General features: G+C 39.7%; 1 protein-coding gene across 1 annotated transcript in view; it reads left to right on the top strand.

Annotated features, from left to right (window-relative positions):
* LOC106080766 (cytokine receptor) overlaps positions 1-12,369 on the top strand; it is a 129,772-nt gene that overhangs the window by 77,992 nt on the left and 39,411 nt on the right. Inside the window, exon 3 of the mRNA XM_059367480.1 lies at positions 8,809-8,921. Coding sequence (XP_059223463.1) covers positions 8,809-8,921 — 113 coding nt within the window. The remainder of the gene's footprint in view (positions 1-8,808; positions 8,922-12,369) is intronic.

Below are 12,369 nucleotides of genomic sequence, written 5' to 3' on the forward strand. Positions count from 1 at the left end.
TGAGTTGTGTTAGGAACTTTGTCATCTTTCTTTAGTTTGGCTCAGATCGGTCCAGATTTGGATATAGCTGCCATATAGACCGATCTCTCTATTTACAGTTTCGGACCCATAAAAGGCGCATTTATTGTCCGATGTCACCGAAATTTAGGACAGTTACCTAAGTTAAGCTCCTCGACATCCTTCTTCAATTTGGCCCAGATCGGTCCAGATTTGAATATAGCTGTCATATAGACCGATCTCTCGATTTAAGGTTTTGGTGCCATAAAAGGTGCATTTATTATCCGATGCCGCCGAAATTTGGGATAGTGATTTGTGTTACGCCCTTCGACATCCTTCTTCAATTTGGCCCAGATCGGTTTAGATTTGGATATAGCTGCCATATAGACCAATCTCTCGATTTAAGGTTTTGGGCCCATAAATGAAGCATTTATTCTCCGATGTCGCCGAAATTTGAGATAGTGAGTTAAGTTAAGCCCCTCAAAATATATTTGCTATTTGGCATAGATCGATCAAGATTTGCATATAGCTGCCATATGGACCGATCTCTCGATTTATGGTTTTGGGCCCATTAAAAAGGCATTTATTGTCCGATTTCGCCAAAATTTGGGACGCTAAGTTGTGTTAGGCCCTTCGAAATTCTTCTTCAATTTGGCTCAGATCGGTCCAGATTTGGATATAGCTGCCATATAGACTGATCTCTCGATTTAAGGTTTTGGGCCATAAAAGGCGCATTTATTGTCCGATTTCGCCGATTTCACTGAAATTTGACACAGTGACTTATGCTAGGCTTTTCGACACCCGTGTCGTATATGTTTCAAATCGTTTTATTGTTAGATGTAGCTACTAAAAAGATCAATATTTTGTTATACACAATTGAACAATGACTTGTACTTATTAGTATTTGGTCCAAATCGGAATACATTTCGATATAGCTGCTATGGGGCATAAGGTATGCATTTTTCACCGGATTTTGACGAAAGGTGGTTTGTGCAATTTGCACATATGATAATTTGTTGAACCACTTTTGAATATTAAAGAACTTCCAGTTTGTCGGCGTGTTTGTTCAAAATTGGCGTTTGTTCTCAGTAAAATTCTCTAAAATATTCCAGGAATTCTACAGCAAACGTGAGTTTCTTTTATGCCAAAAATTTTGAATTTTAAAAATATCATTGCGAATTCAGTCAGCATCCGCACAACAATGTTTTCCAATAAAAACGTGTGGAATTATGCTTTATAAACGCAAGTACATACCGACAAAGTTTGCCCTATTTGTACATCTTTATGTACATACAATTTACACAACATTAGCCTTTTTCTAGCATCATCAGTATTTGGCATGAAACAAAAACTGTATAAAGAAAATCCGAAATATTTAAAAGGAAAAACAAATGGGACAATAAACGCAAAATTATTACAAAATCTGTAGATTTTTGTGTTTGTGTTTTTCGTTATGAAATTCAATTTTAACAACTATATCACACTCTTTTGGATTTTGGCATAAATGGCGCTTTTTAAATATCTCGCAAAATTTTAGTCAAATTGAACAAAAATTGTTTATCCTTCACCATAGCTTGGGGGCATATCGTACCAACTTCGTTTCTCCGTTTATAGTAACACCTCAGAATGTTTGTCTATCATTCTACAAAGTATACGAAAAGAAAACACGGACAGACGGACATATCGAAGGATCCTTCAGCCTATTCGTCTGGGTGGAGAAGATAAATTAGCTGCAGGCGAAGTTTGTCCTTAAGGATTGGTATTCTAATCTACTTTCGGAAGTCGCGGAAATTGTTAATTGTTGCACGAGCGGAATTTGACAGCAATCAAATAAATTTGTTTCCACACGTTTTTATACCCTACACCACTACTGTGGTACAGGGTATTATAACAAAAGGAAGAGCGATAGACCCATTGATAAGTATACCGATCGACTCAGAATCATTTTCTCATTCGATTTAGCTATGTCCGTCTGTCTGTCTGTCCGTCTGTCCATGTTAATTTGTGTACAAAGTACAGGTCGCAGTTTTCATCCGATCGTCTTCAAATTTGCTACAGGGATGTGTTTCGGCCTAGAGACGAAGCCTATTGAAATTGGAAAAAATCGGTTCAGATCTGGATATAGCTCTCATATATATGTTCATCCGATTTTCAGTAATAATGCAATAATATGGTAATTTGTTAACCGATTCTCTCGAAATTTGGCAGGAAGGATTTTCTTACGACTATCGACATTTCATGGAAATCGATTCAGATTTAGATGTAGCTCTCATATATCGTCCGATTTTCACTCCTAGAGCCACTGCATGCACATTTATTGACCAATCTTGCCAAAATATTGCACAACACTTTCCTCGATGACTACCACAATATACAAAGAGTTTAGTCAAAATCGGTTAAGATTTAGATATAGCTTCCATATATATGTCCGTTCGATTTCCAGTAATTTTGCAATAAAATGGTCTTTCGTTAACCGATTTTCTCAAAATGTGGCGGGAGGGATTTTCTTACGACTATCGACATTACTGGTGAATTTCATAGAAATCGGCCCAGATTTCAATAGAGCTATCATATATGTATATCGCCCGATTTTCACTTTAAGAGCCACTGCAAGCACATTTATGGACTAATCTTGCCAAAATTTTGCACAACGCTTTCCGACTACCACATTATCTGAAAAGTTTGCTCGGAATTGGTTCAAAATTAGATATAGCTTCTATATATACGTTTGTCAGATTTTGGGTAATTTGCCATAATGTTGGCATTTGTCAACCGTAGTTTTACCAGTTTGAACATATTTGCTCGCCGAGGTCTATCAAAATTGTTTCAGAATTGTATATAGGTCCCACATTGTACTTATAGGATAGGTGTAGGGTATTATACAGTCGGCACCGCCCAACTTTTGCCCTTCCTTACTGGTTTTATTGCTTTCTCTATTTAATTTATTTTCTAGCCAATAAATAAAGGAAAACAAACCATTGACACCAAAACAAGTAAAGAGGCGTTAAGTTCGGCCGGGCCGAACTTTGCATACCCACATCTCGGGTATATACGTAAACCACATTTCGTCAAAATCCGGTGAAAAATGCATATCTTAAGCCCCATAACAGCTATATCGAAATATATTCCAATTTGGACCAAATATATATAAAAATAAACCGATCTGAACTATATACGACATGGATGTCGAAAAGCCTAACATAAGTCACTGTATCGAATTTCATTGAATTATTGGATTATAAATGCGCCTTTTGTGGGGCCAAGACTTTAAATCGAGATATCGGCCTATATGGCAGCTATATCTAAATCTGGACCGATTTGGGAAGTATGTCGAGGGGATTAACTTAACTCACTGCCCCAAATTTCAGCGACATCGGACAATAAATGCGCCTTTTATAGGCCCAAAGCCTTAAATCGAGAGATCGGTCTATATGGCAGCTATATCCAAATCTGGGCCGATCTAAACCAATTTGAAGAAGAATGTCGAAGGGCCTAAAATAACTCACCTTCTTTCCATCGTTCGTAGAAAATATCCTTGGTCTGTTCTTCCTTGTCTTCCGTCGGGGCATGGGCACAAATAAGGCTGATGTTGAAAAATTTGGCTTTTTTGAGGATTCTGGCTATCCTCTCATCTAGCGGAGTAAAGCTGGAGACAAGGTGTTTCAGTCTACGACTAAAGACAAATTCACAGCCAAATTCATGTCTTGTGTCATGGCAGCTATAGTATATTTCGTCATCGTTTGGTGTTGTTGTGACGCCATTCCGGTCCATCGCACTTTCTGTCTTGGCGGTTATATCTGTCTTGTATGCAAATGCCATTCAAATTTGCCTATGAACATTCCATTAAGCAACAGGGGCAAACTTCTCACATATCAATGAGTGCAGTCCGATTCAAGTTTAAGCTCAATGATAAGGGGCCTCCTTTTTATAGCAGAGTCCGAATGGAGTGCCGCAATGTGACACTTCTTTGGAGTTAAGTTTTGACATGACAAAGTACCTCACAAATGTCGCCAGCATTAGGAGGGGATAAACACAGTTGAAGATTTTTTTCTGTAGTTCTCGACAGGATTCGAACCCAGGCGTTTAGCGTCCTAGGCGGACATGTTATCCTCTGCGCTACGGTGGCCTATCTGCCTTGTACTTCTCCAATACATCCGCCAGTGCGTATACTGCACCTTCTCTATAAAGAGTCTGGACATTCCAAGTGCAGATCTGCAGATTATGGTCCTTTTTTCGTTTGCATGGGTCGAGAACGTTAGGGGAGAGCGTTTTTATAATTATTTTGTTTCTCAGAGTAATCCTTATAACTTTTCGGGGGCAGGTTACTGGCCCAGCGCCCCAACCGCATGGATTATGTGGGAACAGACGCTGACATTGGCCATTGGTCATATGGCCATTGGCCAATAACTCGCCGCGTCATATCGAGCATCATTGGCACTCAGTATTTAAGTAAGAGTCAGTGTCACATGTCACTCTCCTTGTCATTTCGAGCATCATTGGCAATCAGTATTTATGTAAGAGTCAGTGTCACCTGACCCCTCACTGAGAAATTTCTCTCGAAATCGCGGACTCTCGAGGTCGCATGTGCTGCTATTCCGCATAAATACAAAGCTTTACACTATCTGCAGCCTATGAACGCCCCTACCACCACAAGTAGGAGCTGAAAGTTTCATTGTTTTTATATATCCTCCACCATAGAATGGGGGTATACTAATTTCGTCTAGACTCTTCAAGTCTAGATTAGGCCACATAGTTTTAGAATGCTCACAGCCCCCTCTTTGTGACCATCTGTCATTCGTTGTCTTTCGGACCTGGTCCTGAAAACCTAGCTTACATGTTGCTAGAGACATACCCGCAGATTCCAGTATCCCTGGAATGTGTAGGGTGGTTCCTAGTCTCGCAAGCTCGTCTGCTTTACAATTCCTTGGGATATCTCTGTGGCCCGGCACCCAGAACAGGGGAATTTTGAACTGTTCAGCCATGTCGTTGAGAGATGTGCGACAGTCGAGGACGGTTTTTGAATTCAGAAATACGTTCTCCAAAAATTTAATGTTTGCCTGGCAGTCTGAGAAGATATTTATGGCAATCGTCGTAATGACATTATATCATAGCCCTTCCACCACTTCCTTAATTGCAAGGATCTCCGCTTGATACACACTGTAGTGGTCGGGTAACCTTTTCGATATGACCAGTTCTAGATCTTAAGAGTACAGACGAAAGCCCACCTGGTCGTTTAGTTTGGAACCATCCGTATAGAATGTCTATGTAACTTCTTTTATCAGGGATATCGTAGTTCCAAACGGTTCTATCAGGAATAGAGATACAGTACTTTTTATCAAAAAGCGGCTTAGGTATCATTATCCACACTGCCTGGAACATCGGATATTGTATCAAGTGTATTGTACAGTGTTCGTAGCCGCCACATGACCAATGAGAAAGCTCCCTTAACCTCACGGCAGTGGTCGCTGTAATTTGGGTAGCCACAATGTCCAGAGGCATAAGTTGTAGCATTAAATTCAGTGCATCAGATGGTATCGTCCTCAGTGCGGCTGTGATGCACAAACAAGCCATCCTTTGGATCTGGTAAAGTAATGAGCAGTAGGTGGACTTTTGAAGCGTCGTCCACCAGACCACAACACCATATAGCATAATAGGTCTGACAACTACAGTATATACCCAATACATGACACGCGGACTAAACCCCCAACTTTTGCCAATGGCTCTCTTGCAGGTGTATAGGGCATGATTTGCCTTCTTGCCCTTTGCAAAATGTTGGATTTGAAGTTCAATTTCCTGTCCAGCAAAATACCCAGGTATTTTGCGCATTCTGTGAATTCTCTCCACCCAAGGAGACAGATTCCACTATAGGCAACTTGTATCTCCTGCTGAATAGAACTACTTCTGTCTTGCACGGATTTATACCTAGGCCTCTTTCGGTAGCCCACTTTGCTGTTGCACGTAGAGCTTCCTGCAGTATATCTCATTGAGTGCTGGGAAACTTTCCCCTAACCGCAATTGCTATGTCATCAGCATATGCCACCACTTTTATGCCTTTTTCTTCCAGAGACAATGGCTATATTCCAAAGTAGAGGAGACAATATACCTCCTTGAGGTGTTCCTCTGCTGGTCCATCTTTTTAGATCCACGGATTCCAAGCCTGCCGCAATGCATCTTTTAGTAAGTAAGTTATTAACAAATTCTCTTACTGTAGGGTTGATGCCTAGAAACTCCAACTCCTTCATGATTGACGTCGGTTTTACATTATTGAAAGCACCTAGACATTGTTAGTTGACTTAGATTTTAGAGAGCACGCTAACTTTCGCAATTAATATCTGATTTTGCTGAAATTCTGCATAAAGTGTTTTGTTATGACTTCCACCAACTGTGCTTAGTTTGGTTTAAATCGGTACATAACCTGATATAACTGCCATATAAACCGATCTGAGATCTTGACTTCTTGAGCCGATAGAAAGCGAAATTATTATCCGATTTTGCTGAAAATTTGCGTGAAGTGTTTTGGTTTGACTATCAACATCTACGCCAAGTATGGCCCAAATCGGTTCACAACCTGATATAGCTTCAATATAAACCGATTTCGGACCTTGACTTCTTGAGCGGTTAGAGGGGGCGCAATTATTATCCAATTTGGCTGAAATTTAGCATGATGAGTTTTGGTTTGACCACCAACAACTGTGTCAAGTATGGCCACAATCGGTTCACAACCTGATATAGCTGCCATATAAACCGATCTGAGATCTTGACTTCTTGAGCCGATAGAGGGCGAAATTATTATTCGATTTTGCTGAAAATTTGCGTGAAGTGTTTTGGTTTGACCATCAACTACTGTGCCAAGTATGGTCGAAATCGGTTTATAACCTGATATAGCTCCCATATAAACCTTTTCGGATCTTGACTTCTCGAGCCCCTAGAGGGCGCAATTATTATCCAATTTTAAATTTAACATGAAGAGTTTTGGTTTGACTATTAACAACTACGCCAAGTTTGGTCTAAATTGGTTCACAACCTGAGATAGCTGCCAAACAAATCGATCTGGGACCTTGATTTCTTGAGCCGATAGAGGGCGAAATTATTATCCGATTTTGCTGAAATTTTGCACGAAGTGTTTTGGTTTGACTATCAACATCTACGCCAAGTATGGCCCAAATTGGTTAACAACCTGATATAGCTTCCATATAAACCAATTTCGGATCTTGACTTCTTGAGCCGCTAGAGGGCGCAATTATTACCCGATTTGAAATTTAGCATGAAGAGTTTTGGTTTGACCGCCAACAACTGCGCCAAGTGTAGCCCAAATCGGTTCACAACCTGATATAGCTCCTATATAAACCGATTTCAGGTCTTGACTTCTTGAGCCTCTAGAGGGCGCAAATGTTAACCGATTTGGCTGAATTTTTGCATAAAGAGTTTTGATTTGACCATCAACAACTGTGCCAAGTATGGCTCATATCGGTCCACAACCTGATAAAAATGCCATTTAATCCAAACTGGGATCTTAACTACTTGAGGCAGAAAGCGAAATTATTATCCGATTTGGTTTTGGTTTGACCACCAACAACTGTCCCAAGTATGGTGAGCCGGTAGAGGGCGCAATTGTTATACGATTTCGCTGAAATTTTGCATAAAGATTTTTGATTTGCCTATCCACAACTACGTCAATTTGAACTTGACAAATGCGATCCATGTTGGAGGTTATATAAGATTCGGCCCGGCCGAACATAGCACGCTTTTACTTGTTGTGTCTATTTTGTCAAAGGGTCGCAAATGGGTAATGTGCATATATAAAAAAACATTTTTATACCCTACACCACTACTGTCGTACGGGGTATTATAACTTAGTGCATATGTTTGTAACATCCAGAAGGAAAAGAGATAGACCCATTGATAAGTATACCGATCGACTCAGAATCACTTTCTGATTCGATTTAGCTATGTCCGTCGGTCTGTCTGTCTTTCGGGCCATGTTCATTTGTGTACAAACTACATGTCGCAGTTTCCATCCGATCGTCTACAAATTTGGTACAAGCATGTTTTTCGACCTAGAGACGAAGTCTATTGAAATTGGAAAAAATCGATGCAGATTTGGATATAGCTTCCATATATATGTTCGTCCGATTTGCAGTAATAATACAATAAAATGGTCATTTGTTAACCGATTCTCTTGAAATTTAGCAGGTAGGATTTTCTCTTGACTGTCGACACTACTGGTGAATTTAATAGAAATCGGTTTAGATTTAGATGCCATATATGTATATCACCCGATTTTCACTTCTAGAGCCACTACAAGCTCATTTACTGACCAATCTTGCCAAAACTTTGTACAACGCTTTCCTCGACAACTACCACAACATCAGAGAAGTTTACCTGAAATCCCTTCAGATTTCGATATAGCTCCCATATATATGTTCGTCAGATTTTGGCTAATTTGCAATAATGTGGTCATTTGTCAACCGTAGTTATTACAGTTTGAACATATTTGCTCGAAATTTGATATGGATTGTTTAATAACCCATCTGCAAACATCCAGCGAGGTCCATCATAATTGGTTCAGAATTAGATATAGCTCCCTCTTTGTACCTATAGGGTTGGTGTAGAGTATTAAAAAGCCGGCATTGCCCGACTTTTGCCTTTCCTTACTGGTTTCTATATCAAATTATGTGTGGCTCTTCTCCATGAGTTCGACATTCGGCTTCTTGTCTGTGATCATTGTGCTAATGTCAGACATGCGAATGCCGGCTTAGATCGTTAGTCTATCATAATAAATATTTTCATCCCATATTTTTCTATTTTCAGTTTGAATTTGCTAATGAGGACAATTATTATTGTACTGGTACTATTACAATGGAGCTCAACGCATTCAGTTTATGCGGAATCGGTGTCATACAATGCAACTGGATCCCCTGGCGGTAAGTATAAGTAAACATGAAAAAGTGACACTAACACTTGGCTTCTGTGTAAAGAACAAATAAAAACTGTTATAATTGGCAACAAAACATCATATGTTAGACTCGAGTCGCACTTGGCAATTTTACGTAGAATATGGAAAATTTGAACCAAGTTGTTTATATTGGGTTGCCCAAAAAGTAATTGCGGATTTTTCATATAGTCGGCGTTGACAAATTTTTTCACAGCTTGTGACTCTGTAATTGCATTCTTTCTTCTGTCAGTTATCAGCTGTTACTTTTAGCTTGCTTTAGAAAAAAAGTGTAAAAAAAGTATATTTGATTAAAGTTCATTCTAAGTTTTATTAAAAATGCATTTACTTTCTTTTAAAAAATCCGCAATTACTTTTTGGGCAACCCAATACTTAAGTGAAATTATGGATAGCTTAGGTTTAAGTGACAGTCTACAATCTTACTCACTCAGACATTTTTGTCAATTGTGATATCTTAGGGGCAAGGGAAGTAAGATGTCTTTTGGGGCTCAGGCAATGTGGACAATTCATACTGCCTCTGATATCGGGAGTTGTATCAAGAACAACACAATACAGCTGATTGGACAAAGAGAATGCCACAATGCTGTTACAACCAGCCCGAAGAGTCAAAAAGTTGGCCAAGTCACCTAGAAGGACGACCTAGGGCTGCAACCAAGTCTATCAAGAACAACACAGTACCGCTGGTTGGACAAAGAGTATGCCACAATGCTGTTGCAAGTTACAAGAGTCAAAAAGTTCACCAAGTCACCTAGACGGACGACCTAGGGCTGCAACCAAGTCTATCAGGAGCAACACAGTTCCGCTGGTTTGCCAAAGAGAATGCCATAATGCTGTACCAGTCAGCCCAAAGAGTCAAAAAAGTTCCCCAAGTCACCTAGACGAACGACCTAGGGCTGTAACCAAGTCCACGTTTTGTTAGTGCTATGTAGGAACAAAGAAGTTGCCCAACAATCTCCTCCTGTGGCAACGATAATTTTAATGTACCTTTCATCTATCGAGTTAATGCTAAAAATGTGTCTTTGTATTGAGAATTTTCGCTGGGTTATTGGCGCCTTCTGACCTGGCCCACTCTATGGTACTTAATTTATATACATACTTACGTTACATCATTTAACGAACAACCTGCGTGACAAATAAATATTAAATGACTGCCATAGAAGCCGAGCTTTTGTGTTATATCTATGTCCTCTCCTGTTCACACATTGATGTCCCTTAAACTCAAGCGGAGCGTTCTGCTCTCTTTTTCCGATATTAAAATACAACCAACATGAAGACCAACAATGTATACCCTACATATGTACATACATATGTACATGTGCTCATGTAAATGAAGGCATCGGATGGCATTACAGAAACTATAGAGACATGCCAGCGACAATGTCTAGAATTGTAAATTTCTACATAAAATAAATATTCTCCTCGATTTCTGGGTAATTTCAAATGCACGCGACAACTGCAAGGCCTTCCATTGGTGGACACCAACCGCCGAGGTGGCGGGTATAACAACATGAAATGGATATGAAAAGAAAAACTGTATTCTACTTCAGTAGCTCTGTTCTCAATAGCCGCTGAGAGATTCAGAACTCGTTTCTATATACAATGACCCTTAAAAGAAGAGGGAAAAAACCCATTACTCCCCCACAGCTGTCCATCAAGTGCAGTTTTTTTCTTGAACTGTTTCCACTTCTTCGCCGCCATCACGTTTTTTTGTTCAAACAAAAGGAGAATAATTGGCGCACCATGCGTGTCGCCTGTTAAAACCTTTGGCGCGATATTCATGTTATTATTGTTATGCACATTTTCCTTTAAAAAAAAAACCAAAACCAAATAAAGCTAAGTTAAATCAATATTAAGCTGGGAATTAAAATGCACCTTTAAACTTTCGAACAAATTAAATTCTGGATTGGACAATGACGACTCCAATTTTTATCAGTTGGTAGAAGTAAAGCCTATGTCAGGAATTCTGCGATTTTCGCATACTCTTTAATTTTTCATGGACCATATTATCTTCAGTCAGGTGATTCAATCTCTGATTCTACAATGAAGCTGAAGTTATCCATTTATCAATACCAACCTGGTGAAATTTGTATAGGGTCTTTCAATAAGAACGTTATAAAAGTCTATTTACATACAACAACAAGTAAAAAGGCGTTAAGTTCGGCCGGGCCGAACTTTGTGTACCCACCACCTCGGGTATATATGTAAATCACCTTTCGTCTTAATAACTTATGCCCTCATAGCAGCTATATCGAAATATGGTCCGATTTCGACCAAATTCGACACGCACATTGAGTGGTCTAAAAAGTACAAATCATTGTTCAATTATGTAGAACAAAAAATTGGTCTTTTTGGTAGCCACATCCAAATATAGACCGATCTGAACCATAAACGACACGGGCACCGAAAAGCCAAAATTTCAGCGAAATCGGATTATAAATGTGCCTTTTATGGGGCCAAGATATTAAATCGAGAAATCTGACTATAAGGCAGCTATATCCAAATTTGAGCCGATGTAGGCCATATTGAAGAGGGAAGTCGAAGGGCGTAACACAACTCACTCACCCAAATTTCGGCGAAATCGGACAATAAATGCGCCTTTTATGGACCCAAGACCTAAAATCGAGAGATCGGTCTATATGGCAGCTATATTCAAATCCAAAGCGATCTGGGCCATATTGCAGAATGATGTCAAGGGTCCTTACTTAACTCACTGTCTCAAATTTTGGCGACATCCAACAATAAATGCGCCTTTTATGGGGCCAAAAGCTTAAATCGAGAGATCGGTCTATATGGCAGCTATATTCAAATCCAAAGCGATCTGGGCCATATTGCAGAATGATGTCAAGGGTCCTTACTTAACTCACTGTCTCAAATTTTGGCGACATCCAACAATAAATGCGCCTTTTATGGGGCCAAAAGCTTAAATCGAGAGATCGGTCTATATGGCAGCTATATCCAAATCTGGACCGATCAAAGCCAAATTAAAGAAGAATTTCGAAGGGCCTAACACAACGTACTGTCCCAAATTTCGGCGACATCGGAAATAAATGCACCTTTTATGGGGCCAAAACCTTAAATCGAGAGATCGGTCTATATGGCAGCTATATCCAAACCTAAACCGATCTGGGCCATATTGCAGAACGATGTCAAGGGTCCTTACTTAACTCACTGTCTCAAATTTTGGCGACATCCAACAATAAATGGGCCTTTTATGGGCCAAAAACTTTAAATCGAGAGATCGGTTTATATGCCAGCTATATCCAAATCTGGACCGATCTGGGCCAAATTAAAGAGCGATGTCGAAGAGCCTAACACAACTCTCTGTCCCAAATTTCAGCGGAATCGGAAATAAATGCGCCTTTTATGGGGCCAAAACCTTAAATCGAGAGCTATATCCAAATCTGGACCGATCTGGGCCA

This window comes from Stomoxys calcitrans, chromosome 4, assembly GCF_963082655.1.
Source record: "Stomoxys calcitrans chromosome 4, idStoCalc2.1, whole genome shotgun sequence".
Taxonomy (NCBI): Eukaryota; Metazoa; Arthropoda; class Insecta; order Diptera; family Muscidae; genus Stomoxys; species Stomoxys calcitrans.